General features: G+C 40.8%; 4 protein-coding genes across 42 annotated transcripts in view; 2 read left to right on the forward strand and 2 right to left on the reverse strand.

The window, feature by feature from the left end:
- The window catches only part of LOC114136418 (NACHT, LRR and PYD domains-containing protein 3-like), a 476,176-nt gene that overhangs the window by 372,427 nt on the left and 76,654 nt on the right, over positions 1-27,095 (reverse strand). The gene's annotated exons all lie outside the window — the stretch shown is intronic.
- Positions 2,946-11,304, forward strand: LOC114136431 (myoneurin). Of its 3 annotated transcripts, none has more exons than XM_028004420.1 (9): positions 2,946-3,065; positions 3,626-3,682; positions 5,610-5,716; positions 6,707-7,653; positions 7,883-8,042; positions 8,126-8,304; positions 8,383-8,475; positions 9,171-9,296; positions 9,677-11,304. In XM_028004420.1, the coding sequence occupies exons 3-9, from the start codon at positions 5,703-5,705 to the stop codon at positions 10,081-10,083; spliced, it is 1,926 nt and encodes a 641-aa protein (XP_027860221.1). In that variant the 5' UTR covers positions 2,946-3,065; positions 3,626-3,682; positions 5,610-5,702; the 3' UTR covers positions 10,084-11,304. The 3 variants fall into 3 exon arrangements, with proteins under 3 accessions (XP_027860221.1, XP_027860219.1, XP_027860220.1); XM_028004418.1 differs by having other exon boundaries at positions 2,952-3,065; positions 5,434-5,716; XM_028004419.1 differs by having other exon boundaries at positions 2,952-3,065; positions 5,437-5,716.
- Positions 11,893-18,309, forward strand: lrrc34 (leucine rich repeat containing 34). Of its 2 annotated transcripts, none has more exons than XM_028004453.1 (10): positions 11,893-11,978; positions 15,317-15,429; positions 15,499-15,563; positions 15,673-15,759; positions 16,011-16,139; positions 16,213-16,308; positions 16,384-16,538; positions 17,084-17,239; positions 17,323-17,449; positions 18,009-18,309. In XM_028004453.1, coding segments are annotated over exons 1-10 (1,107 nt in total). In that variant the 5' UTR covers positions 11,893-11,976; the 3' UTR covers positions 18,186-18,309. The 2 variants fall into 2 exon arrangements, with proteins under 2 accessions (XP_027860254.1, XP_027860253.1); XM_028004452.1 differs by lacking the exon at positions 11,893-11,978 and adding an exon at positions 14,349-14,503.
- lrrc31 (leucine rich repeat containing 31) lies at positions 18,300-25,902 on the reverse strand. Of its 2 annotated transcripts, XM_028004431.1 has the most exons (10): positions 25,643-25,902; positions 24,839-25,021; positions 23,796-23,939; positions 22,441-22,608; positions 21,688-21,849; positions 21,431-21,613; positions 20,449-20,616; positions 20,221-20,385; positions 19,202-19,357; positions 18,300-18,840 (listed from the first exon to the last, which is right to left on the reverse strand). In XM_028004431.1, exons 1-10 carry the CDS (start codon positions 25,653-25,655, stop codon positions 18,473-18,475), a joined length of 1,710 nt encoding a protein of 569 aa, XP_027860232.1. In that variant the 5' UTR covers positions 25,656-25,902; the 3' UTR covers positions 18,300-18,472. The 2 variants fall into 2 exon arrangements, with proteins under 2 accessions (XP_027860232.1, XP_027860234.1); XM_028004433.1 differs by lacking the exon at positions 25,643-25,902 and having other exon boundaries at positions 23,796-23,958; positions 24,839-24,942.

A 27,095-nucleotide genomic window follows, 5' to 3' on the forward strand; every position in this document is an offset into this window, starting at 1 on the left:
ATTAGTGGCTCATCTGGGTCTCATCAGGACGGCAGAGTTAATCCCCGTTTTCTCCTCTCCGATCCTCCAGCAGAACCTGGCTGCGTCTCGTCTCCTCCAGCCTCCATCGGCTCGGTGAGATGCAGCGACTCAAACTGAACAGAGCAGAATCTATTTCTCAAGATACTGAAAACACAAACAGGACAAGACTTTTTCTTTTTTTTAACGGTTGACTTTCTTTGTGTCCTTTTTGTTTAATGTCCACAGGTCACACAAAAAGTGTGTCACAGTGTTGGTAATTCATCATTCAGTGCAACAAAATGCAACAAAAGCAAAGCAGAAGAAGGAGAAAAACAAGATGGAGGCTTTAACCTGAGAAACAACCCAAACAACAGAGGAACATGATCAAAGACGCAGACATTCCCCGTCTGTATTTATTTTTAAAAACCTTCCATATTGGCTCTAAGAATGATTAGAGATGAATGTGCTGCGTTTTGTGCAAATTAAATTATCCTGATAGAGATTTAGTTTGAAAACCATATCAGTACTTTTTTAATACTATACTAACAGTGCATGTTGTCAGCAAAAGAAAAAAAAATTATTTTGTACTTATCAAAAGTCATTTTGTATTCATAAAGATAAATATTACTTTTTTACTTTTTCTACATTTCAAACTTTTTACTTTCACTTGAGTAAAACAGTTCAACCTGTACTTTTACTTTAACTATAATATTTTTTCATAAAGTATCTGCAGTACTTAAGTAGAGATTGTGACCTTTAATAGTTGGTTCTGCTGAAGGTGGAAGTGAGTCTGAATATCATGGTGAAAACTAAACGTCTGTCCAAGTCCTTTAAGAAGATTGTAGCAAATTATCAATACGAAAAGTTCAGAAAGTTTAAACTCATCCATTCTACATATACTGTGTGAAAAATGTTCTACAAAGTTTATCCTAAAATCCGTCTGCAAGATACTTAAAGAAGTCCTGAAAACCTTAAAGTGTCGTGACAGAACATCAGACTGTTGCTGATCTTGATAAGAAAGTCAAAAGCTGCACAATCTGAAAGCTGACGGGAAAGATTATAGGAGGAGGAAATGTTTCTTCTTTAAGAAAAACAGACTGAAGTCAGCCTGTAACCAGGCTGCTTGGACAGAAGAAAACAGAATTATTTGAACAACAGGACAAAGGCATAAATCAAACACGGAAAAATAACCTCATACCAACGCCGTAGGATGGAAGATCCAAAGCCTTAAAACCAGAAAAACCAAACCTTACCCCTAAAGAAGGAAAATAACCTGGAAGAACATCATCATTTACCCAGAATACAAGAGTTCATACAAAGGCCATGAGACAACTCAAGGAAACACGATGCTGCCAATGGCCCCATCTGGAATCACCAATCTTAGTTAATAACTCACTTAAAATTCTCAATGAACCAAAAACAAGTCCAACACCTAACAGATGCTCATCCATCCAGACCCCACTTCTTCTGTTTACCACCCAAAATCCACAAAGAGTCAACAGAATGGGCCGGACCCTTCAAATCCCCAACAGTAGACCCACCGTGTCAGACTCAGCCAGTGAGTCCTACAGCTCAGCGCTTCATTAGCCTCATTCATTATCAATGCTGCCATGTGTCAGAGAAAAATATCCATGAAGAAAATGAAGTCAGAACTGGACCCAGAAACATGATCATGACCCAAAACATACCAGCAAATCCACAAAGAACTGGAGAATCCATAGGCCCAGTCAAAGCCCAGATCTTAATACCACTGAGGAGTTGTGTGGTGAATTGAAGCAAATGGAAACTCCTTAGACGTCTCTCAGCTGAAGGTGAGGAGTGGAAGAAATGTCCCTCAGACGTTTGGCATAGAGGGACAAGACTCTGAAGGTAATTCAGCCAAGAGGAAAACTCCAGCTGTGTCTCTGACATTCAAGTTCAAGTTTATTTGTAGAGCATTTCAGCAACCAGGCAGTTCAAAGTTCTTTACATCCTAAACACATTATATACAAAACTCTGGTGTTCCTTGACAGGAACGCCTTGTCGCTGGTGTTCCTGTCGCTTCCAGTTTATGGTGTTCTTCATGGAACCTTGGTGGTTCCTGGTTTGGTCCGAATCATCCAAACCAGCCACAGTTTTGCTCAAATGGTTGAAACTTTGAAACAATCAGGTGTTCAGAAACACAATGATCCCCAAACACACAACAAAGCTGGAAATGGGGAACCACGGCTGACATTAAGCTACTTCAGCCCTGGAATGAAGACTTCTGTTCATTTCGTATCTCATCTTCTCATCTCATCTTTCAGAGGCGTTTTTCTGCTTTGCGTGGTTCAACATTACTCAGACAGGGGACATTAATTCTCTAGTGTACAGCGATAGAGTCGAAAAAGGTGTGGTTGTTGTAGTTTACTGATATAGGCTGTGATAAACATTCCTGAGACACCAGATGTCCCTGAATGCCACCAATCCGGATACGTTGGGTCAGAGGTCATCATCTGTTTGCAGAAAGTGCTAAATCATGTGAATGAGTGCTGAGGAAGTCCTTATTCACATGGATGAATGAAACATCCATTCATCCATTTTCAGCACTGATCCCACTCATGTGATTGGACAAACCACAAGTGGACCTCAACATACAGACAAAGAATAGACAGGTTTGGGACACTGAGAAATAAACACAAATGTATCTTTAAGCATGAAATGCAGACACATTTCTTCTCTATTCGTCATATAATCAAGAAACTTACGGACAACCCGGAGCATCCTCTATATGGAAGATCCTTCCTGCCCACAGCCATCAGCATCTAGAATAACTCTTTGACCAACCTTAGATTATATGAGTTAACAACATTTAATTTCTTTATATGATTAATACAATAGTTTTCCATTTTAATTTTCTAATTGATCTATTATTAAGGTTAATACTGTAAAATCAAGGAATTAAATCCCTTCCTTGACTGCCATGACTGAAATCAAGGCGAGACGGGAATCATCTCAACCCCGACGAACATCTTTGTTTAACAGTTATGTCTCGCGAGACATTCAAAATCACGTGGCTAATGGCTGGAGATCGCGGATATTAGAAGGTAGTTTTTGTGCTTTTAAATCCTTCGCTTTGGACTAAAAATAACGAATTTGTGCAATGAAATGTAATCGGCCGATGCCATATTTGAACGGTGCGTCTGTGAAATGAATGCGTTTGCGGGGTTTTGTGGCCGCTTACGTCGACCCCGCCTGTAGAAACCGTCAAACCTTCGAAATAAGAGCTCAATGTTTTCCGCGCTTTTTATCGTTGCGAAAATAGTTAGCTTTGGTTTGGGAGATGATCCGGTCCGCTCAGACAGCTGGGGAGGGGAAACCGGCTCTCTACTGAATCTAACGGGGGGAAATGTTCAGATAAACCGGAGCCGGGCAGAAAACAGCCCGCAGAGGTCATTTAAAGAGGATGTACAGCCGCTGCTAGCATTAGCCGGAGCTAAAGGCCTCCTCGGGAAACTGGAGGGAGCTTTTATTTTCCAAAATCTGCTTCTTCAGCTCGCCTGCCTGAGCTGCAGACCTCAAGCCTTTATCTACATAATACATTCATATTCAGACTGTTGATGAACATTATAATTGTTGTTTATTTAGCCTGTCGCCTTCATTGCAGGGTTCTGCAGAGAAGAGGAGGGGAAAGTGACTGAAGCTTCGCTGAGCAGCACTGAGGGTGACTTTTCCTTCTGCTTTAAACTTCTCATCGTTTCCCCATTCATGTTATTATCTGCATAGAAAAATCAGTTCAGCTCAATTTTGATCTAAATATACTCAGTGCTTATTTTAAAAATTTCAAAAAGCATAAAATAATTATTTATTAAAAAAAAAAGTTGCAAGTTTTTTTTTTTTTTAAAAGGAACCATTGAAAGTTTGCTGCTTGTTGGGAAATAGTAAGGCAATATTATAAAAAGCTCTATATTTTTACCTTTATTTGATCAGTTTATTATATTATTATTCACATAATCAAACTCTTCATTATTTTCTGCTCCAGGTTGATTATAGTCTGAAAAAGCTAAAATAAAAATACAAATTATATTAGGAAGGAAAACCAAGTTGTTGATGTTTTTATATATTGTTAACATAATTAAAACATTAGTGGGTTACAAAGTATAATAAAATTAAATAAGGAAAAAAATTATTTTGTTCAGTATTGAATTCGTATTCGTATTTACTGAAAGTATTCATTAAATTAAATTTTAACTTTATCTCAAAAAGCCATAAATGATTATTTTAATTTTTGTTTTGTTTTTAATACTTATAACAGTGATAATATTTAAGACCAGTAATAATAATAACAACAATGGTAATTGTGTCAAATAAAATAATAATAATTATGACTACTATTATAGGATTAATATGATAATTAAAAATATTTTTAAAAATAATCATCTTAACAGGCATTCCAAAATAATGTAATAATAATCATTTTAAAAACAATGGCATGTTTGTAGTAATATTTATATACTTGACATTTATTTTAAGTCCAAAAAAGCCAAAAATAAATTTTCTGAAACTTTTTTAAAAATCGATAAATAAAATATATTTTAAACATGAGTCAAAGTGCTTCTTTCTCTTATTTATAAATATTCATAAATGTTTATTTATTATTATTTGCGTAATAGATTTAACCAATCTCAACCCTGATCTATAACTAATAATTATGTTTTAGTGTTTGTATTTGTTTTATTCTTAGGAAATAAAATAAAAACTTTTTATAATAAAAGTTAATTAAAATGCTTTATTGCACCCAAATATAATATTTATCAATGGACAGCAGAGTGTAATTAATCATTAATAAATCAATATTTGGAGTTAATAGAAATATTATTAAAACAGTGATGGATGGCTGTTGAAGGGAAGCTGGACTGGTTTCCAGTATGAACTGGCTGCAGGTCACTGGTTCCCTCTGAGGAACCATTAAGGGTTTATAACCAGGTGACAGTCTGGAGCAACATGAAGTTTATTTATCTTCTATATTTAGTTCATTCAGCTCCGGGTCCATGATTTCATCTCCGTTATAATTCAGAGTTCATTTAAATAAAGAGGAACCGTCCTGAGCAAGCATGTGGCGACAGTGGACAGGAAGCAGCTCCCAGCAGAGGCAGCCTCAGGTTGAGAGGACAGAAAGGAGGCAGGCGCTCTGAGCCAGGAGTACTTTCCCTCAGGAAGTTAGAAAGAGCCGCGGTGACTCTGAGTCTCAACCAGTCAGCACATTTCATTCCTCAGACTGACAGTCAAGGTGAAAAAGAAAGTACACCCCCTTTACATTTTTACGTTTCCGGAAATAAAAACCCATAAGGAGAGACGGGGTGTACTTTCTTTTTGCAGTGACGTGATCTCAGAGTGTGATTAGCGTGTTTCAGTCACTCAGTCCCTGTTAGCGTGTGAAAGCTGACCCGGTCCTCTGAATCGCCTCTCCAGCAGCAGCAGCAGCAGCAGCGATGGCTCAGCTCGCCAGCCACGGACGGCTGCTCCTGCAGCGCCTGCATCAGCAGCGGGAGATGGACTTCCTGTGTGACATCACCATCATGGTGAAAGACGTGGAGTTCAGGGCTCACCGCAACATTCTGGCAGCCTTCAGCGATTATTTCTCTGTCCAGGCGGAAAAGGGCGAAGAGTTCACGACTCTGGACCCGGAGAAGGTCAGCCGCTACTCCCTGGAGAAGCTTCTGGAGTTTGCTTACACCGGGCAGATGAACCTGAGCAGGTAGGCGCCGAGATCCCACCTGGAAACAAAACTGAAAAAAACAGAACAAAATACGTCAGAACTCGTCACAGATCACCACAATAACTCAATAACAGTATCAGGATAGACACCAGACCAATATCAGCTAATAAATAGAATATTCACTGAACTCTGATCCACAACCACACGGCATTCTGGGAGATGTAGGCAGAGGAAAGACTTTAGCTGCTCAACCTCTTACAGCCAGCTAGCAAAGCAATGTTGGTGGCATCAACTCACTCACTGTCTCTGGTTACCTAGCAACTACCTTTTGAGTACCTTCTGGTTACCTAGCAACAACCTTTTAACTTGCCCAGCAAAATTAGATAAAATTTCAGAATGTGAATTTTTTTCCAGCATTGCGCTTCTTATTTTTGTAGAGTGATGTCATCACTCCCAGGGCGGCCATCTTGTTTTTCAGCTTCTGTTTGTTTGGACTCGGGTCAACTCACAGCAGGCATGATTAAAATAAAAGCAAGTTTTTACAAATATTTTCTGTCATTTGCATTCATTTATGGAAAAAGAAAATAGATTGTAATCAAATTTGATATGAAAAAAATGTAAGATTTTTCATTTAACCACTCAAAGCTTTTTGGTACATTATTAGAAATACACTAAAATATGCAACTAAATGTATATTAAATTTCCTTTTTTAAATAAGAAAATAAACATGATTTTTGCTTCAATGCAATAACAGAAATGCTTTAATGATGTGAACCAGGTGAAGATAAAATGGTCACTTGAGTTTTGGTTGAATATATTTACAAACAGAAGTTTTTATCTTAAATACAAAATGTAGATATGTTTGTATAATTAATAAATTTGGCTTAACTACAGAATTTTCAACAAAAGGTATTTTTGATTCGGTGTTTTCCAGTTAACAATTAATCGATGACTAAATTCATTAATTATTTCAATAATCTGATTCACTGTGCAATTCCTGCTTTAAGTGTTCTTCTTCTGTGGTTTCAGCACCAGGCAGGCTGCCGTGCGCCGAGCCGCCGTCTTCCTGGGAATGTCGGAGGCCACTAAGTACCTGGAGAAAGTCCCCTGCTGGTCCGAGTCTGGCGAGACGTCCCAGTCGGTGGCGGACGGAGAGGCGGAACCGTGTCCGCCGAGTCCCAGCAGCCCACCGTCCCCCATCCCTCTGTCCATCGCCTCCGTGGTCGGAGACTTCAAGGAGGACGGCCTGGAAGGGAAGATCCACGACTTCGACCCGCGGGACGAGGACCTGGGCGACGATGTGGATTACAAGCCCGCCACGCCGCGGAGCTTCGGCCGAGCGACAGGCAGGAAGAGAGGGAGGAGACCCAAGAGCTTCAGCGGCGAGCGGCCGGACCTGAGCGGCGCCCCCAAGATCCAGAGCTACAGAGGCAGGGGGCGACCCAGAGGCAGCGGGCGTGGCCGAGGAAGAGGAACCGCCAGAGAAGAAGATCTGTTTGCCGGCGAATCGGACGGCAGCGTTAAGGACTTCGGCGAAACGCCGGCCGACTTCGGAGACACGTCGGCCGACTGGAGCCCGTCCAGAGAAGAAGAGCTGCCGGCCAAGAAACCACGGCTGGGCGGCGAGACAAGAAGAGGGAGAGGTCGCGGGCGGGGTCGGGGGCGTGGGAGGGGGCGGGGCCGGGGCCGGGGCCGGAGGAAGATGGAGGAGGAGGAGGAGGAGGACGACGATGAAGACGAGGAGAGCGGGGAGCTGGGAACTGAGGAAGAGCGCGAGGCGGAGGGCGGAGAGCTCGACGGATTGGAGCTGGGCGAGTCGCTGACCTGCAGCGAATGCAACAAGCTGTTCAAAGACATCAGCAGCCTGCGGCGCCACGAGAAGATCCACAAGGGCCTGAAGCCGTTCGCATGCATCTTCTGCTCCAAGACCTTCAGGCAGGCCACGCAGCTCAAGACGCACCTGCGCATCCACACAGGTCAGCAAGACACAGGAGAGAGTAACAAGAAAATATCACAGATCAGCAGCTACACAACACAGAAACAGGAAAATACAGGAGAAAATAACAGAGGAAAAATAAGAGGAAATGCTCGAGATAAATACAGGAAAAAACAGAAAAAAAGAGGAAAATCTGCAGGATAAACAGATAAAATATCTCCCAGCTGCTCATTTTAAATACCTAAACAGTTTAATCTCTTTGTCTCCAGGTGAGAAGCCATTCACCTGCAGCAACTGTGACAAATGTTTCGCCCAGAAGTGCCAGCTGGTCGCTCACCGCCGGATGCATCATGGAGAGGAGAAACCGTACACCTGCGAACGCTGCGGCTTCAAGTTCGCCACATCGTCCAACTACAAAATCCACATCAGGTTCTCTTCCTGCTGCGTTAAACTGACTGAGCTGCAGAGGAAATGGATGAATGTTCACTTCTTTAATGTGTTTTTTTCCGCAGACTCCACAGCGGAGAGAAACCGTACGTCTGCGACATCTGCGGCCAGGCCTTCGCTCAGTCTAGTACCCTGACCTACCACAAGAGGCGCCACACCGGGGAGAAGCCGTACCAGTGCGACCTGTGTGGCATGTCTTTCTCCGTGTCTTCCTCTCTCATCGCACACGCCAGGAAACACACAGGTGCAGCTCATTATTATTCATACCCACTAAGGTGGGCGGAGCTAACACCATTTTAATCTGTTCCTGTTCCTGTTTCAGGCGAAACTCCGTATAAATGTTCGCAAACAAATTGTGACGCCAAATTTGCGACATCTTCTGAGCTGAAGAAGCACCTGAGGAGGCTTCACCCAGGTGAGTTCAGATTAGGATTATGTTCAGTAGATTAAAACTTAAAGTGACCGCAACGCCGCTCTGAACAAAGAAGACAGAAAAACAGATGCAACTCCCTACTTTTATCTGTTATCTGGATGTAAACAACATCTAAGGTTGAAATCCAAGTTTTTAATGTAAAGATTTTTACATGGGGTGTTAAACTAAGAAAGGCTTTGAGGCAGCAGCTTGGAGACCTAGCAGCCCGGCTTCTGTTTATTTGGACTCTGAGTTCAGGTCAACTCACAGAAGGGAGCCTTAAAATATTATCATGCCTTCTGTGAATAGTATTTTATTAGAAATACACTAAAATATGAGTGCTTTTAGAGATTTAAAAGCACTCACTGATGACAAACTGCTTTCAATAAGTAATTTAATTTAAAAAAACTGAAATTGTGGCAACATCAGTGACCAAGGTGCTTTTTTACAGTCTGTGAGAACCATGCAGCGGCAGAAGTGAAGGGAAGCACCGAAAAATCACCTTTTCTTGCAGAACTGTTTTGTGTTTTTCTGCTCTTATGCTAAGTAGATGTTAATGTTGGATTTTCATCATCTTTAAGCTAAAATAATCAACATTTTCAGAAATAAAGGCTTGAAATATCGAACCTATAGAATATGTGAATGTCACTTTCAGAAATAATAAATTTGTGTGTGTGTGTGTGTGTGTGTGTGTCCAGATGGAAACTCTGGCGTCCAGTGCCTGCTGTGTGGGAATCGCTTCGCCAGCGTGAAGAACATGATCAAACATCAGGAGAAGGCTCACGCCGACGAAGTGCGACAACACAAGGAGCGGGCGCGAGCCGGTGAGCCGATGGGCGGGGCTTAATTTAAATCTAAACAGTGTTTTTCACATTTGGGGCCACCAGGGGGCGCTGCAGAGCTTTAGAAGGTTGTAGAGAACGTGAGAAAAAAACATGCGAAAATAGGGAAAACATTTTTTTATTTTTTTTATCATTGTTGAAAGACGGTCAGGGGCCACACAAAATCAGGTCAAGGGCCACACTTTGGACACCCTATTTCTAGATGGACATAATACTTAGTGAATAGTAAATTTAAAAAATGTAAAATTGAATGTTCCTTTACATATTTTGTAGTATTGTTTGTGGTTTGTGGACAGAAGCCAATCCCGTTTGGGAATCCCTTTTTCAGACGGTAACCATGGCGATTTGTTGTGTCTCTGCAGTTGTCCTGCTGGCCTCCAGCCATCCGGTGGCCTTCGTTCAGAGCAAACTCACGCAGGACAAGAGTCTGGTTTCCATCCCAGAATCGGAGCCAAGCAACCCGGAACCTCCGACCCCGAGCCCCAAAGCCTCTGAACCATCTGCCGCCACCGGCACCGAAGACCCGCCCACCGAGCCCGCCGCCATCATCCAGGACTTCAAGACGGAGCCGGACCATCACGCGCTGAGTGCCGACGCCGGCCAGCAGGTGACCTTCGAGGCCGACCCGGAGCAGACCATCAACTCGGACACGCTGCACGCGCTGGTGGAGCAGCTGCGGCCGGCGGCGTCGCCCGCCACGGGCCTGGAGCAGATCATCATCATCAAGACGGTGGACCCGGCCGAGGCGCCGCCGCCACCGCCGCAGTGAACCCGGAGGCGGGACGGACTCTGGACTAAAATCTGACCCAACTTCACGTTTTCACAACCGTTTCATTTCTAAAAACAACCAGAACCAATTTAGATAAACAGTTTCACCATTTCATAGAGTATTACTAGATTGATGACCTCTGACCCCTCATTTCATCCTATTTAAAGAATATTTTACTCCTTTCTCTTTTGACTAATCTTTACTTCTTTTTTTATTATTTCTGATGAACATCTTTAAAGTCAGTTCTGCCACAAATTAGTTTGTAAAAACTTATTCTTTAGCTGATTTAGATTTTTCCGTTGCAGAGTAAAGTAGCATGATTAGTTTTGTTTTATGTTGGATATATTTTGGTGCATATAAACGTTTAAAAAAAGTCAGTTTCCTGGTTGTTTGGCTTTAATCTGGTGAAACTTTGGCGTTTCAAGCTGCAGCTGAATTTGAAATAATTTTGGAGTACAACATGACAGCAGGTTTTCTCCTGAATGATGGCGTATTTAATTTGACGATTCAAGAGTAAAATGTGAGCATGAAGTGATAAAACGGCTTCTATTTCAGAGCCAGATGAGAATCGAATCCTGCTGGTACCGGTCCGGTCTGCAGGTCAGAAAAGTCTTAATTAGTTTAAAGTCTAAAGCTTTAGCATCCTAAAACTTCAACTTCCTGATGATTCATCCGGACAGCAGATGTTTCATGTACTCGATGCACTTCAATGTTTTATTCCAGGACTTCACATTTTGAGCTTTTTTTTCTCCTTAAAATATAAAAGTAAAATAAATGCTTATTAAGACATGATAAGTTTTGCAGTATTTTTGCTTCAAGGTAAATGTCCTAACTATGAACAGCTTCAGTTAAATCTGTAAACAGAATTTAATTTTTTCCTCTGTTCATTTTCATCAACCTGAAACAATCACATTGTTATTTTACAGCTTTATTCTGGGTTAAATAATCAGTGTATAGAGAAATATGCTGAATCTTTTTATTTTTTCACATTTTGTGTAGCAAGTAGGAGGCCAGAAAAATCATTTTTATTTATCATTTCCAGATCTGTTAGAGAATGTGTCTCTGTTTAGTTTAGTTGGGAAACTGCTGTACACAAAGCATTTTCAGTAGGTCTTATTTTTGCAAAATGTCATCATTACTTGTACAGTTGTGAGGAATAACTACATGTTAGGTGATGTATAAAAAAACAGAAAAAAAATAATAAAAGCAATGTGAAATGAAGCTAAAATGCATCAGTGTTGATTTGTTGTGATGGAAAGTGGGAAAATATTTATTTTTAGAATTAGCATTTAGCATTACTGTCAAAATGATGTCAAAACTAAACCAATACTGTAGAACAGTGGCGATTCTAGCCCAGTTTTAGTGGAGCTTTAGCTTTAGCTTTAGCCTTAGCGCCCTAAAACTGTTTCAGCACCCCTGAATAGGATCAACACCGTCCCGTAAAATACGGAGTCCCATATTTGGCCGTTAAATATTGAACCGATACATAACTGTCCGATAGACACGCCTATAATACACACATTAATACAAAGTTTAACAATAATGGCCAAAATAAAAAAGGAAATATTAAGGTCAGCTACATTTTCGTGGCGGGAGCTAAAGGACCCCTGAACGTCACGGTTGCCTAGAGACGGACACTGCGCAGCCGCGGTGAGCTGCTATCGTGACATTGTTTTATTGGTGGAAAAACTCGACATCTGTTGTCAGTTTAAATATTCACTGCTGAGATTTTCCTCATTTTTTAGATGTTTCCTGTCAGAGTTTTATCTGATAAATGACCATCTGGTTGCTTTTGGTTTTCATTTGCAGATAAATGATGGAGTTTCAAAGAAACTGTCGACTTGTTTATAAGGACCTGGAGGGAAAACCGACCCACAGTTTGCAGCCATTTTCATGTGAGTGTAAACATTGAATTGTGGGCGTGGCCAACAGCAGCTTATTAGGATTTAAAGTGACAGAACCTGGACAATGCACTGTGAACGGTGAACCGCGTTATAGCGAGGCTTCACTGTAAACCATATTTTTCTGAATGTCAGAGAAATGTCAAAAACAGTCTTTACTGGGATTGTGACAGGAAATGAGCTTCAAACGTTTGTTTTACATTAAACCAGTTGTAACTGTGATTATTCAGGTATTTTGTATTCCAGCAGTTTTTATGAAATGTAAAGAAAATGATCCTGCTTTCTGGTTTTATGAAATAAAGTGAAACATCTTTGCTTAAGTCCAGATAAGAAGTTTTTTTGTTGTTGCTAACATGATGCCTGTAACTGGTCTTAAATTAATAGCAGATGTTACACACCTCAAAATTTTAAAAATAAAACATAGTTAGAGTTCATTTTACTTTAAAAGAATAATAGTTCTGGTTGTTTGGACCCTGGGTGTCGTCTATCTGTCAGGCTGTGAGTTGAGAGAACTGGAAACTTGAACGTTTTCTCCCTGCAGCTGCAGCAGCAGGTCTGGTTGGGAATATTTTAGCTCAGGTGATGTTTGGTGTAACGCAGCTCCTCCCTTTATAACCTTTTCAATTATTGAACAGCTTCCTGTCATGTTTGAATGAAACATCTGAGAAAATGTTTGTACCCAGAATAAATGTAATATTTTGTTCATGTTTACTCTGTGCTTTCATGTCAGGACAGATTTCTATGTGGCAGATATGTTTTACTCAACTGTTTTGATGTTTTGATCAACTCTGAATTATGTATTTCTACTACACTTCCCAGAATGCAATGGGTAGTTCCTCTGAGTAGAGCACAAAAAAGGCTCAAGATACCAACCCTTCAAATCAAAGACGACATACTGAAAGTTTAAGACAATAAAATTAAAATAAAAGATGTATAAAGGGAGTCCTGCTGTGCTAATGTTTGAAGAATCGTTAACCTGCAGTGACTGGTTGAACCAGCAGGTGGCACAGGAGAGCTGAAATCTCTGAAATGTGACTGAAAATATTTCTTCTCCTGGATTATTCCAATAAATTTAAGTATTTCTTGAAAGATTATTTTTATATCCTACCTCACCAGTACACTCATCATCTGTGCAGAATCTGATATGAAATAGTTCTTATGCTACAAAAACCCACATTCACAAAACAAAATGTTTCACTAAAAATGTATGAACAAGTTTGAATTTAAGATGATAAAATGCTGGCAGATTGTTTGAAACTACATAAAATGAGACAAAGTCAATATTTAATATCTTAGTTCTCTTTTTGGATTGACATAAAAATGTAGGGTTTGGCTGCTTCATTTATGTTTATGATTTAATCTCTGAATGTGGTCAGACTTTAGTTCAGGTTGTTAAATAATCAGAGGGGAACTTATGCATAAAAGAAAAATTTTCTTTGTTAGGAAACTTTTATGTTCTGTAGATGCTTGCTGTGTTTCCAGTATTTATTAAGATAATTTGTATTGGAAAGCCTGGATTTTTCTCCAAAGATGTCTGAAGACTTCAGTTCTCTCTGATTGAGAGATTTCAAAAGTACAGCACAGTAAAAATACTCCTAGAAAAAAAAATCCCCCCAAAAAGTTACTCACATAAATATAACTACCTACCTGACTGCTGCCAGGTGGAAAACGTTTCCACTTCTGCAAATGAATCTACTCTATATTTTAAAATCTCATCACTGAATATTTTAAAACTCCTTCTGCCTCTTTAAAAATCACTTCCACAAAGAAGTGTAAAAAAAAAGCCGTTTGGCAACCAATCATAAAGTCCTGAGTCCAGCCTCAATCCAGAGTCACTCTCTCCTTCCTCTCTGCAAGATGCTCCTCACCTCTGCTGTAGAAACATATCAAACTGAAACCATTTTGGTAACTAACAATGAACTTAAATAAATGTATTCAGTGTGGAAGAGAAAAATGTTTCCTCCTGTTAGAGGACAGATGTTTCCCTCCACTGTCACCCTGAACTTGTTCAAGATAAAGTTGTAGTGAACCTTTGATGCAGGTTCCATTAATTACTGATTCTGACTTGTTTTATGTATATGTTTGAAAATGGATAGAATTTAAATATTAACAATTACAATAAGACCTCCATGGTGTGTGTTGGCTATAAAATCACTTTTTCTAGAAACAAAGTATTTTAATTCTGAACTTAACTACACATTGAAAACTTTAAAATTGTTATTTTCATATTTTTAAAAAAGCTTCAAAACGGTATCAAATGAATTAGCACAACAGCTAAAAATACAAGGTAAAACATTAAAACAGTTTTATTTCAGTGGCGGGAAAAACCCTGAACAGTTGACGCAGAGCGTGACGCAGAGCGTGACGCAACTCTACGTTGTTGCCATAACAATGGCGTTTTTGGCCACGGTGATGTCCGGTGAGCCTATATCCGAATGTTACAAAGTTATTTGTGAAAATGAAGGTATTACTATAAACCCGTTTGTTTTAGAAAACTTAGAGAGAACAACGACGACAAGGTGAGAGTTTGAGTCTGGGTAAAAAGTGGCTGAAATGTAAAGTTTTAACGAAACGAGACATTAGCTTCTGAAGCTAATGCTTAATATTTGGTTAAAGAAAAACTAATCAGAGCCGAACTGACTTACTTTCTTCTAATTTTCTTGCATCCTTCCTTTATTTTTTTCTTTATTTTCTCATGTCCTACCTTTTTTTGTTTTTTACTTCCTTACTAATTATAACTGGTGATATATTTTTGGTAAATTTTCTAATTATTAAAATTATATTCAGAGTATATCAGTAAGTATAATGTTGCACAAAATATGTATGTAAAGTAACAACAAAATACTTAAAAGTATTGACTTTCAAATAAAAGTGCAAAACTGTCAGTATTATGAGCAACAACCCTTTGAACTATTAAAGCTGCTGTATGTAACTATTATAAAAAAATATGTTAGTACATATTTGTTGAAACTATTATTATACAAAAAATCAAAAACAACCAATCAGAGCCAGGAGGCGGGTCTTAGTGCTGTCAATCACTCTCCATGTGGTTGCTCATGCCCCTCTCCCTTACACTTGCTCTCCTCTACGCTACAGCTAGCATAGCAGTTTGTGAATGCTTAGCCTAGTTAGCATAGCCTCCGATAACAATGGATAAACGGTTTTCCTGTGATGTTTATCTGTCATTATCTGTCTCCAGGTAACAATGGGCTCTTAATTGTGAGTGGGGCCATTCGAAAGCTGAATATTAATATTAATAATTAGTGAAGGTAACTCGTTAAATGTGAACCTTTTATTGTGAAAAACTGCTCCAGTTATTTCCTGTGTTGCAGGAATTTCACCTTGAATCTAGCAGGAAACAGGAAGCAGAAAAGCTTCCAGAGACTTAGTGACAATGACGTCCTCGCTCTGTCAAAATGTCTCCTGAACTATCGGACCCTTACAGGTGAGCAGTCTGGTCCGGATCAACAGAACCAGAACCCGCCCTGTTTTTCATCGGTTTTTGTCTGAACAGGTCTGGATATGGGGTACAACAACATCAGTGATGAAGGAGCAGCTTACCTGGCCAAGCTTCTAGAGGTGAGGAAGAGGAGAGGCCTGCTGAGGCATTGGAGTGATGTCTGTTACTGTCATCATGTCTGTTACTGTCATTATGCGTGTTGTCGTTGTCATGCGTGTTGCTGCGCAGGCGCAGGACACGATGCTGCGCTCTCTGGACCTCACCTTCAACAACATTCAGACGAATGGAGCCGAGGTTCTCGCCAGCAGCCTGCAGGTTGGTCAGATAAACGTCTGCTGCTGATCTTCTCCTCTAGGTGGAGAACTGGTCCAAAGTGATCCTCACTCATAAAGGGATAGCAAACAGGAAATGATCGTTTTCTGTGGGAATAGTGAACAGGAAGTGATCATTTTCTGTGGGAATAATAAAAAGGAAGTGATCTTCTCCTGTGGGAATAGTAAACAGGAAGTGATCGTTTTCTGTGGGAATAGTAAACAGGAAGTGATCGTCTCTCTCTGTCCCTGCAGGGTAACAGCAGCTTGCTTTCTCTCAGGCTGTCTGGGAATAAGATCGGTAGAAAAGGAGGCCTGAACTTGGCCTGCATGCTGCGGGTGAACATGACGCTGCAGGAGCTGGAGCTGGGAGAGTGCGACCTGGTAACCTCCCGTGGATCAGAACCTCCTGGTACCGTCAGCGGTTCTTCCTCTGACCCTGCCTCTGTCCCTGCAGGAAATGCAGAGCATGATTGCCCTTAGCACCGCTCTGAAGAACAACACCACCCTCCGGTCTGTGGACGTGAGCCGGGCGCTGCTCTTCAGCCTCCTGGTAGGAACTTCACCAGCAGCAGACAGCAGGTTCTGTTTCCAGTTCTGATCTGAACGTTGTGTGGTTCTGTCTCAGGAAGAGTGGGCCGTTCACTTCTCGAAGATGCTTCCGGTGAACAACAGCCTGGTGGAGCTCCATCTGGGGAAGATGGGCCTGACGGACACGGGCATGGAGAGGCTGTCTGAAGGCCTGAAGCTGAACCACAGACTGCGGTACCTGGACCTGCGCTGGTACAAACCCGGTCCTCATGGTTTCACACGTAGACAGGTCTTCATAATCAGTTCTCCAGACTTCCTGATGTTTCTGACTGTTTTTCCACCAATTCTCAGTTCATTTACCTGACAGAACAGGTTTGGTAAGACGGGTCCGTTTGGCTTAAAAAGAAGAGAGGAAGAAAATCAGCAAAAGATATTCAGGAAGTCTGGAAACTAATGATCAAGATTACTAACAGAAAACCAGCTAAGCCCGGTGGTGGAGATGTTAGGTCAGTTCACCAGCGACCCGCCATGTTTCTGTGTTAAAAAATGTTAAAATTTGCAAGATCCACCAGGCATTGAAGTTGGTGGGCATCCCCTTGGCTCCAGTTCAATGCATCAGCTATTAACCTGGCTTAATCCATCTTTATTGTTTCTGGTGTATAAAAAAACCCAATTTAAAATAAACAACGTTTAGCCTGGTGGGGGGAAGTAAAGCATGGAGGCCCGCCAGGCTTATGATACAAACCCTGACTGAACACCTGGCTGCCTGGATGCAAAATGAAACCTTTCATCTGCAGCAACCGTGTGAGCCGGGATGGCGCCCTGCATCTCTCCAGAGTCTTGAAAGAAAACTCCCCTCTGGAGGTCATTGATCTGTCATCCAATCGGATCGAAGACCCCGGCGCTGAGTACCTGAGCGAAGCCCTCTGCTGCAAGGGCTCCGTCCTCAGAGAGTGAGTCCGTTTAGTTTTATTTTTTTCTGTGGTCTCTGAGGAGCTGGCAGGCTGACTGGAAGCTCTGAGTTTGTGTTTTCCAGGCTTTCTGTCTGCAGAAACAACATCAGCACCCACGGCCTGCTGTCCTTGGCCGGGGCTCTGAGTAACAGCCCGACTCTGACCCACATCTACATCTGGGGAAACCACCTGGAGGAGCCGGTCTGCCAGGTAAAACCTCCGTTATTCAGCAACCATCCTCATTTTTCACACACTCATTTAATATTTCAGGAATCTGAGACAGAAGGACTCATTTTCAGAGGTGATGAAATGGATAAGTTATGAAATAATGAAATCAGCTGAAATGGAACAAGAAAACAAGGATAGGAGCTAAATATTAATAACACCTTAAATCAATAAGACCTAATATTAAAGTTAAGGCTTTGCTGTTTCCTATTCTAAGGAGTTTGCTAACAAAAGGCAGTTCTTATAAACACGAGGTGAACAGAACTGGACCGAGAACTCAACCCTGGGGAACAACATTTGTTGTCTTCTGCTGTAATCCACCATCAGATGAAGCTTTTACAACAACTGGCAACTATTTTTTCAGAGCCTGAAGGGTTTTCAGGTGTAAAAAAGGTTTTATTTGGGTTGTTTGTCATATAAACTTAAGGTGGAAGCAGCAATAATCCAGATCTGGCTGGAATAGCAGTTAAAAATGACTGTATATTTTAACTGTTAATTTATGAAGTGTGTTTGCGTCCATAACTCCAGCTGCTCCGTCCCTCAGGCCTTCAGGGAGCTGCTCAACACCGGCCGTCTGACGCCTGAGCAGACCGACGTCAGGCCCTACGAGGTGGACGGCCATGTTTTCCTGGCCGAACTCTTCCATCATTTGAGGAAACACCATTTCTTTATAGACGTTAACGAGCAGAACGCAGGTTCAGACTCCCCACAAAACCAGTGACGCCATTCATGATCAAACACTCAGTGAAATAATTTCATCAGTGGTGGAAATGGGAGCATATTTACATCCAAAAATGCCTAAATATGAAAGAATGAAATAAAAGTCAAGAGTTAATAAAGTTAAATAATTGTGAATTTATTGTCTTGTGCAACATGTGAGAATAATTGTGGATTTTAAGCCTCCAACAGTCAGAAACTGAAATGTTTGGACCTCAGGAATCAAGTATGGGAGAAATTTCCTTGTTTGTTTCTGATCTGTTGAAATCCAAGTGACCCTTGACCTCCTCCCTACTCCTCAGCCTGACTATCCTCCTGGCTGCTGGTCTTCCAGTCCGAACCATCCGGATCCCAGTCCAGCCGGATGTTCCGGTTCTTCATGCTGAACCGCAGCTGCTGCTCCTCCTGCGGCCCGGCGCTCCAGCGCTGCATGGCCAGCCGGGCCAGCGCCGGCATCCGAGGCAGAGCCCCGAGCAGCGAGGGCAGCCAGGCCGAGCAGGGAGCCGAGGTCAAAGGTCGGAGGCTGAGGTCGGCCTCCTCCAGCGAGCCCAGGCCGCCCGCCGCGAACAGCGCCGCCCAGCCGGCGTCCCCGACCGAGTCGTTGTAGGACAAGTCCAGGACCCGGAGGGAGGACACGCAGCCGCGTCTGCACACGTCAGCTGCTCCGGGAACAATAAAGGTTAATCATTCAGTACACAGGCTACAACTTGGTAGCAGACAGCCGCCATCTTGGTAAGTACCATAAATGACAGTTGCTATGACAACAATAATTAAACCACGATCGGAGAAGCTCTAAGTTATCATTGAAATACATTCCAATTATTACTCTATCCACCTCTGTGTAATGCTAACAAATATCAGTGATATTTACTGTCACTGGAAGTGTGACATCACATGAGAATTATGTATAGTCTTAAAAATAACCCAAAGTGTCAATAATGTGTCAAAGTAAAAGCGGTTTTCACCTGAATGATGGTAAAGTTCGGGTTCATTGTCAAACTAAATCACTGTGTTGGTTACCTAGGTGACCCAGGTCGTCAGTGGTGAGGCCGCAGCTGCTGAGGCGGAGCTCCAGGACCACGGACGGCTGCAGCGCGTCCATCAGCAGCGGCAGGCGACCGCCCACCACCTTACACCAGGAAACATCCAGGCTGCGCAGGTACGGCGCCACCAGAGCTGGGGGAAATGAAACATCCAGGCTGTCAGCTTATTCAGATTTTGCTTTTCAAATATGACAAGTAAAAACAATTATCCATTTTGAGACACTTTTTTTGAGTTCTTCAGTTTGTGGAGGAACTTTATACTTCATGGTTTTCTGCTTCACTGGGGTTTCAGCATGGAGCCAAACAGAGGCCCACTTTTGTAAGCTAATGACAAAAGTGAAACACAGGCAATAATAGAAATGAATTGTGATGCAGGGGAGTCACCAAAAAATTCCCATAGTGTGGCCAGGCCAGAAAAAACCGATGACTGTTTCTGCCTCTGTATGAACTTAACGTGCAGCATTTTCTAGAAGGAAGCAGCGGTTCACTGTCCGACTAAAGACATGGATGAGTTTATGTTGGGTTATTTAATCCTGGAAATGCTCTTCAGGTGATAGAAGGCCGGCTTTGGAACCATCTTTATGTGACTCTGAAGGTTCAGGTCAGAGGTCATCACTGCAGCCAGATTTCAGGCCTGAAAACTCGTTTCTAGGTTACAAAAAAGCAATAAAATAAACTGATTCCAGTGGTGGCTATAGTTATGCTAATCTGCTAGTAGTATAGCTAACCTTTAACTTAGCACTTTTGCTAATTTTGAAAACAGTTAACACATCTCGCTTCCCCTAATTATTTTTGTCTGGATAAATTCTACAGCACAAATTTTCTTGGCGTTTCAGGTGAATAAAGTTCAACATCTTTGTGCATTAGCATTAGTTTCCACTAAATACTACCCTGTTGTAGCGCCTTAGGGTTAGCGCAGCTAACATTTGGCTAGCGGTGCCGACTCCTGGGCTCATCTCCTCCAGCTGCAGACGCAGTGAGCCTGTCGGTGTTTACCCAGGGTGGTGAAGGACTCCTCTGTCAGCCTGCAGCTGCTCATCGGCAGCCTCCTCATCTGAGTCAGCGGCAGCACCGACACCAGCTGGTGGACCGCGCCTCCCGCCTCCTTATTGGACGAAACGTCGAGCGCCGTCAGCACCGTCAGGGAAGGCAGCACCTGGACTGGAGAGAGGCAGGAGGTGAAGCCTGCAGCGGCTGCTGGGTGTGGCGGTCACAGAGACTCACTCAGAGCCTCCAGGTCGGCGCGTTTGAGGCGGCACAGGTGGAGATCCAGGCTCTCCAGGTGAGCCATGTGAGGCAGGTGAGAGGAGAGTCGACTCAGGCCTCCAGTCAGACTTCTGTTACAGGACAGGTCCAGGTGGCGCACCGAGGGCAGGCAGCGCAGGGAAGCACCTGCAGCCACAGGTAACATTGTAACATTTACTCAGTTACAATTACTAGAGTAACTGAAGAAAAAATACTTTTAGGAGTATTTTTATATTTACTTTGAGTACTTTTAGAAGTACTGCTACTCTTGAGTAAAATGTCTGGATACTTTACCCATTGTGAGAAACTTTACTGAATAAAAAACAAATTGTTTTAATCATAAATTCACCAAACACAGACACACACCTACAGGTTTTGATAACATTTCATTATTTTTAAATTGAAAGAAACTGATTTCGAAAAATATTTGTTTTGGCTGCTTCTGCATTTTTTCTGTCTTGTTATTTATATGATTTATTTTCATTTTGGTCTTTAAAGTACAAAAGTTTCCACATAACTTTATATTTTGGTTTGTCTGTTGATGCAGTTTTTAAATATTATATGATTTATGTTTTCATCAAATTCAAAAATACTTTATTGATTGTAACTCATTAATTCTTCAGAGATATTGTAGAGGTCGATGGCTGTGGGCAGGAAAGATCTCCTGTAGCAGTCTGTGTTACAGCAAGTTTGAAGAAGCCTCTGACTAAAGACACTCAGTTACTTGAATAGTAATTTTAGTTAATACTTTTTTATTCTTACCAATTTCTTGGTTGGTTACTTCTTAATTTTGCGTAAATAAAAGTAAGTACTTCTACTTTTACTTGAGTGCAGCTTCTTTGCTACTCTACCCAGCTCTACCTGCAGGATGCATCAGGATTTGGTTTTTACTGAAAATAAATTATAATAAGAAAGAAATCAAATCTATAAACCGATCAGAAATCTGAGGTTTTTCTCTCACCGAGAGCCTCAAGGTTGTCGGGTCTCAACCCGCAGGCCTGCAGCCGCAGCACGGTCAGGGAGACGGCGTGGGACAGGGAGGCGGCCAGCTGCCCGAAGCCGCCAGCGTCCACTTCCTGTGTGAGCCGAGGGTTACAGGAAACGTCCAACACACAGAGTTTAGGCAGAACGGCCACCAGGCCTCCTGAAGGGGAACGCAGACCGAGATGAGCCCACCAAACATAAAGAAATCAGCTGCACCAATAAGGACATGATTACCCAGAGCAGCAGCGTCCGCTGCAGTGAGCTCACAGGCCACCAGGTGGAGCTCCCTCACTGATGGCTGAAGTTTACCCAGCAGGCTTTGCAAAGCGCCGCCAACGCTGCTGTTCCAGGACAGATCGAGGATCTCCAACACAGGAAGAGAAGGGAGGGCTTCACCTACATACGCAGAGAGGAAGAACTTTATTTAGGGTTTTCAGGGTAAAAGGGGGCTGAATATAAAGGCCTGCCACACTTTTCAGTTTTCTGTTTGTGAAAAGTGTTAAATCCTGCATTACTTTCCTTCTACTTACAGTTACTGTGTTCACCGGTCATAAAGAATCTCTGTAAAATAAGCTGAAACTTATAGGAAGGTGTCAAACTTGAGGCCCGAGGGCCAAATTCAGCCCGCTACAGCTTATTATGTGGCCCTCTAAACTTCAGCAGTCCACATAAATAGAACAGTTGTGCACTTAATTATTTTATTTAAGGGCACAACCAAATTACATCAACGTGAAAAGATGATCAATATTATTTAGTATTCAGAAGAATCCAGAAATGGCTGTTTATTAATATTTTAAGAGTTTTTAATGGGTTTCATCAATACATTCTGGCACAAACATTGTTTTGAGAACATTCGATCATGATGTGCCCAAAGGAAAATTACACGTTTGGTGTAGAAAGACTTTTCCAGATCAGATCTGGAGAAAATGAGCACTAAGCTGCTAACAGCATCAGGTCTGGACGGTTCTGCTTTAACCGAAGTCTCACCCAGAGCGGCGACATCGTCCGCGTTCAGCCTGCAGCTGCAGAGCTTCAGCGTCCTGATCCCACCCACATGTTGGAGGTGAGAGGTCAACGCTGTCAGACTGCCACCAATCAGCTCGTTCCAAGAGACGTCCATCTCCTCCAGCTGAGGGAGGAACTGGAGCAGCGATGCTAAAAGGACAAACAGCAGTCACCCATGGCGTTCATTTGAAACAACAAGCTAATATTTAGCTTTACTTCCTGTCTTTTGGTTCTAAACTTCATAGATAAAGAACCAAGCAGATCAAAATTCAGTTGAACAAGCACTTAAATTAAAATGTTTGGAAATTCCGGTAATCGACGACTCGTAGAACATTAGCGTAGCATGTCATTAGCATTCCTGTTAGATGTTAGCTTAAGTAGGTGCTAACTAGTACTAGCAACACCCAAATTTGAAACCATGCATTTCCCTGCATCTTATGGTTTCAAACATGAAAGGAAAAGATTTACAAAGATCAGATGTACAATTTGGATTTAACAAGATGCCATTCATCAAAACAATAAAAATAAAGTTTATACCTGCAGCATTTAGGTATATGCTAAGCTATGCTAAGATACGGTTAAGAAAGCACTCTTATATTTCAGACTGGAAACTAAATTAAACCTAACAAAAGCTAAAAGCTATTTAAGCTATTATTTTCTCAAGCTAGTGATTGCTAAAGCTATCATGTACTTAAGCTAACAATTGATAAAGCTAAAAGTGACTTAAGCTAATCATTACAAAAGACAGGAGCTACTCAAGCTATCATTTACATGCATTTGCTATAAAACTAGCAGTTATTTAAACACCTAACTATAGAAGCTAACAGTCACTCAAAGTAATAGTTATTTAAAAAGCTGCTGAAACCTGAACTGAAGCTACTTACATAAGTTAGAATGACAACAATTAACAAATCTAATTCCCTCAGCTTGAAAGTGGTTTTTATTTATGTAACAAATAAAATTCACTCATAGTTATATGGAACCATAACAGTTCCTCCATTGTTCTCCAAACTAAAAAACATATTTTCCACTGCAGATAAGATACTAACTGCATGAAACTGCTCTATATGAGCAAAGCAAAAAGATTCCTGTAAATCCAGATTAATCGCATGGGTCTCTGGTTGAAACCTGGATCTGATCTGATCAGGTTGTTTTTAAACACTGAAGTTTTTTGAGGCTGTTGGTTATAAAACTGCCTGAAATGATTATTTCAAACACTGAAGGAGTCAAACGTCTCATAAAATCAGCTCCAGACCTCTGAGCTCAGAGCTCTGAGCTCCTGCTTCCAGTCGATGGTTTATTAAAATCTGAGCAGCAGTAACTCAGGGAGTGAATACCGAGCTCCAGCAGGTCTGTAGCCGTCAGATCGCAGTGAGCCAGACTCAGACTGCTGCTGTCCGCTTTCTTCCCCATCTTCTGCAGGAAAACACACACTCTTCCCCAGCCGGCATCACGCTGGCTCTCCACCGGCGCCGCAGCGCCTGGAACAAACAAAACCAACTGCTGCAGTCTGATTTTACATCCTGTAACTCCTACAGTCTGTTTCAGACCAACACGTTATGTTTGTGTTTGGAGAATTAAAGTATTAAAGAAATGTGACTAAACAAATCACTAAATAATGCAAAACAACATTTTTAATATTTAGTAAGAAGTAAAACTGAAACAGTATAGAAACAGAACAAATGTATGAAATCAGACTTTTGGTGTTTGGTCTTCAAATTACACTGGATGGTTCATTTTGATGATGTAAAATCTAAAGTAAAATAAAATATTTTCTAAATAAATCATTTAAATGACACAAAACCTCCTAAAGAAAACTATCCTAATTATAACTGTGTCTGATTATTGCCATCCAATTAATGAAATATTTTTTACATATTTTAAAGTTTTATGATTTAGCTGAGCTCAGAACAGCATCGCCTGTGTACAGAGCCTATAATAAACTCCTTCCAAGGTTTGAAATTAAACTGCATTAAGATTTATTAAGGATTTATCTAAAGGTCAATATGAAAAGTTAATCTAGTTCAGTCAGATGGATTCAGATGGGAGGAGTCAAAACTGTTTTTCACTCTTAAAGTAAAATAATTTAAAATGTTATTTGCTAAACAAATACAAAAAGGTTTGATTGTATAATATAAAGGAAATATTTTTCTGCTTTGACTTTTATGATGCTTTATGTTGAATAAAGTTATACGTTTAATAAGCTTGAGCTTCTACCTGCACTTTTTCACTTTGTGTTCTTGTCATTGACAGGAATTTAAATATTGTTTCTATTGTTTCTCTTTGTCAATAAAAGGAGATTTTTTAAAAACAAAATCTGATCTTTGGGTCATTTCGATGCGTTAAAACCAGTTTCTCTGCAGCTGGTTTTATTCCTCACCTGGACTCTGTCCTCTGTTCTCGGACTCTGCGTCCTCAGGGATCGCCGTCCGCTCTGAGGTTCGCGACAGGAAGCGGCCCAGTGGCTTCCTGTCTGATGCTGAGCGCTTCCTGCGGATCTGACTCATGATGACGTCGAAGGGGGATCGTCTCTGGCTGCCTCCGTCTCGCCCCCGCTGACCCTCTGGCCAAAGGTAGCATCACTCATATGGGGAAGTAATTCTTCATAAAACTTAAAAAATGGCCCCAAAATGCAAAAACTGCTACATGAAGGCAAATATTCTGTTTTCTTCTACAAAATGTAACAATAAACATCTAAATAACTCAAAAACTCAACATAAAGTGCAGATTATGAGTCAAGCACAGAGGTGGAAGCATCATGCTGTGGGATGTTTGTTTTTTTAATCTACAGCAAAATGTGTCACGATTGGTTCTTCCATCCTTACAAAGATCCAAAACAACCAGAATGTGTCTGCAAACCTGGCAACCAATCAGAGCTCACCTGCTTCTCTACCAACATGGCAACCTCCAATAAACATGAAAAACAGTCAATAACTTATAAATATGTTAAATATTCTGTCACTTTTAGGAAGAAAATACTATCAAATACAAATATTTTACCTCTTTTGCATGTTAATGAGCATTTAGAATAAAATAACAGTTACTTTGAGGAATGAACGACATTTTAACAATAAATCTAAAGTATATTTTCAGGTTAAACTGAACTTTTAAGTTTATTTAGAAATTAAAGGATGAAAATGCAGAAAATTGATAAAAACCTGAGTAAGGTTTCGGCAGATCTTACCTGCAGCCTCCATGTCAGCTTCAAGTCGGATAGTTCAAAAATAAAGATTTAACTCTCTGCCGGAGGTTCGGTTCGGTTCCGCGGTTCGTTTGGACTCTCACGTGAAAACATAAATGACCCAGAAAAAGTCAAAGGAAGTCTGGATTTCATTTAGTTCCTATAAAAGGTTCGTTGACAACATTTAAGCATTTTTAAAATCATCTCTTCTCCTCGGCGGAGGCATACCTGTCTGTCACCTGCGCGACGTCACGTCTCGTGCTCGTCAGGTGGATCAACCCGGAAGTGCAGCAACTCCTTCTGTAAATGTTTATATCGAGCTTTTTTACGGAGCTTTCAGGTCAATGAGCGCTGATCATCTGATCATAACGATCAACTGTAGTTAAAATCTCTCTGTTCGTTTATTTACTCATTTTTGTTGAAGTGAAAAAAAATATTTTATTTAAAGTTGATTTGGGCTGGAATAAAAAAAACAACAAAACTTTTATTTATTATTGATTTCAGCCCAAATCAGCTTTAAATAAATGTTTAATAGCAGAAAAAATCAGATTAAATGGCCGGAAGTGAATAAAGAACGAGCCAAATAATAAACAAAGTTCCACAATTCACTGTAAATGTTTATTTTATAGAAATATTTATATTGTATTAACATGAAAACTAAAATTTTAAAGGCATCAACAATGTAACAACAACCTATCTATTAAAAATTATAAATCTATCATCGTTTCAGATTTTGCTGCTACACAGCTCAACCAATCGCGTTGTCTATCGCAGTTTTAGCCCCGCCCACTGATTTGTGACGTAGTGTTCTGACCAATAAAGATGTAATCAACACAGGACTGAAGTAATTCAAACAAAAGCATTTCGAGTTTCTTATTTTCGCGCGTTGCTGTGTATTTAATGAATTATCAAAGATAAAAATAGTTTTATAAACAAAAACTGACATATTTAGTTTATGAGGAGAATCACCGACACGCAGGAGGAAAACATTAACAGAACTTTAATAAATTCAGTTTTCTGATGTTTTATTGTTTCATTTTAGATCCAAATATGAATTAAAACAGAATCTGGACATTAAGTTTTGTTAATCTAAGAACCTGACTTCATTTCCTGTTTTGACATCTCATATATATTAGAAAAATATTCCATGTTTTTCTAAAATATCTTTTTAAGACTGAGTCAGGGTGAGCACTTCCTGTCCTCCAGTGTCAACTTCCTGGAAACACCGGATTCCTCAAACATCAGAAAAATAAAATTATAATTTTTTCAAAAAATTCCAAAAGTCAGAACTAAACCAAAATCTAAAGAAAACAAAGAGTAGATCAATATTTACTTTTAAGAAAATAATAAATGTAATATTTTATCAAAACTTATGTTATAGTGACATATTATCAGACCAACTACTTCTCATTCAAAACTTTTATGTCAACATGTGACATTTTCATTTAAACTGCTA

Source organism: Xiphophorus couchianus, chromosome 21 (assembly GCF_001444195.1).
Source record: "Xiphophorus couchianus chromosome 21, X_couchianus-1.0, whole genome shotgun sequence".
NCBI classification, from domain to species: Eukaryota; Metazoa; Chordata; class Actinopteri; order Cyprinodontiformes; family Poeciliidae; genus Xiphophorus; species Xiphophorus couchianus.

Bases quoted from the DNA above. Each gene is read 5' to 3' on its own strand.
- lrrc34 (XM_028004452.1), top strand. From the start codon at position 14,376: ATGGCGTTTTTGGCCACGGTGATGTCCGGTGAGCCTATATCCGAATGT. The intron at 16,309-16,383 runs GTAGGAACTTCA...GTTCTGTCTCAG, and splicing joins CGCTGCTCTTCAGCCTCCTG to GAAGAGTGGGCCGTTCACTT. The intron at 16,539-17,083 runs GTACAAACCCGG...TTTCATCTGCAG, and splicing joins CGGTACCTGGACCTGCGCTG to CAACCGTGTGAGCCGGGATG.
- lrrc31 (XM_028004431.1), bottom strand. The intron at 22,609-23,795 runs GTATTCACTCCC...TTGTCCTTTTAG, and splicing joins TACAGACCTGCTGGAGCTCG to CATCGCTGCTCCAGTTCCTC. The intron at 18,841-19,201 runs GTAACCAACACA...TTCCCGGAGCAG, and splicing joins TGACGACCTGGGTCACCTAG to CTGACGTGTGCAGACGCGGC.
- LOC114136431 (XM_028004418.1), top strand. From the start codon at position 5,451: ATGGCTCAGCTCGCCAGCCACGGACGGCTGCTCCTGCAGCGCCTGCAT. The intron at 5,717-6,706 runs GTAGGCGCCGAG...CTGTGGTTTCAG, and splicing joins GGGCAGATGAACCTGAGCAG to CACCAGGCAGGCTGCCGTGC. The intron at 8,305-8,382 runs GTGCAGCTCATT...TTCCTGTTTCAG, and splicing joins ACACGCCAGGAAACACACAG to GCGAAACTCCGTATAAATGT.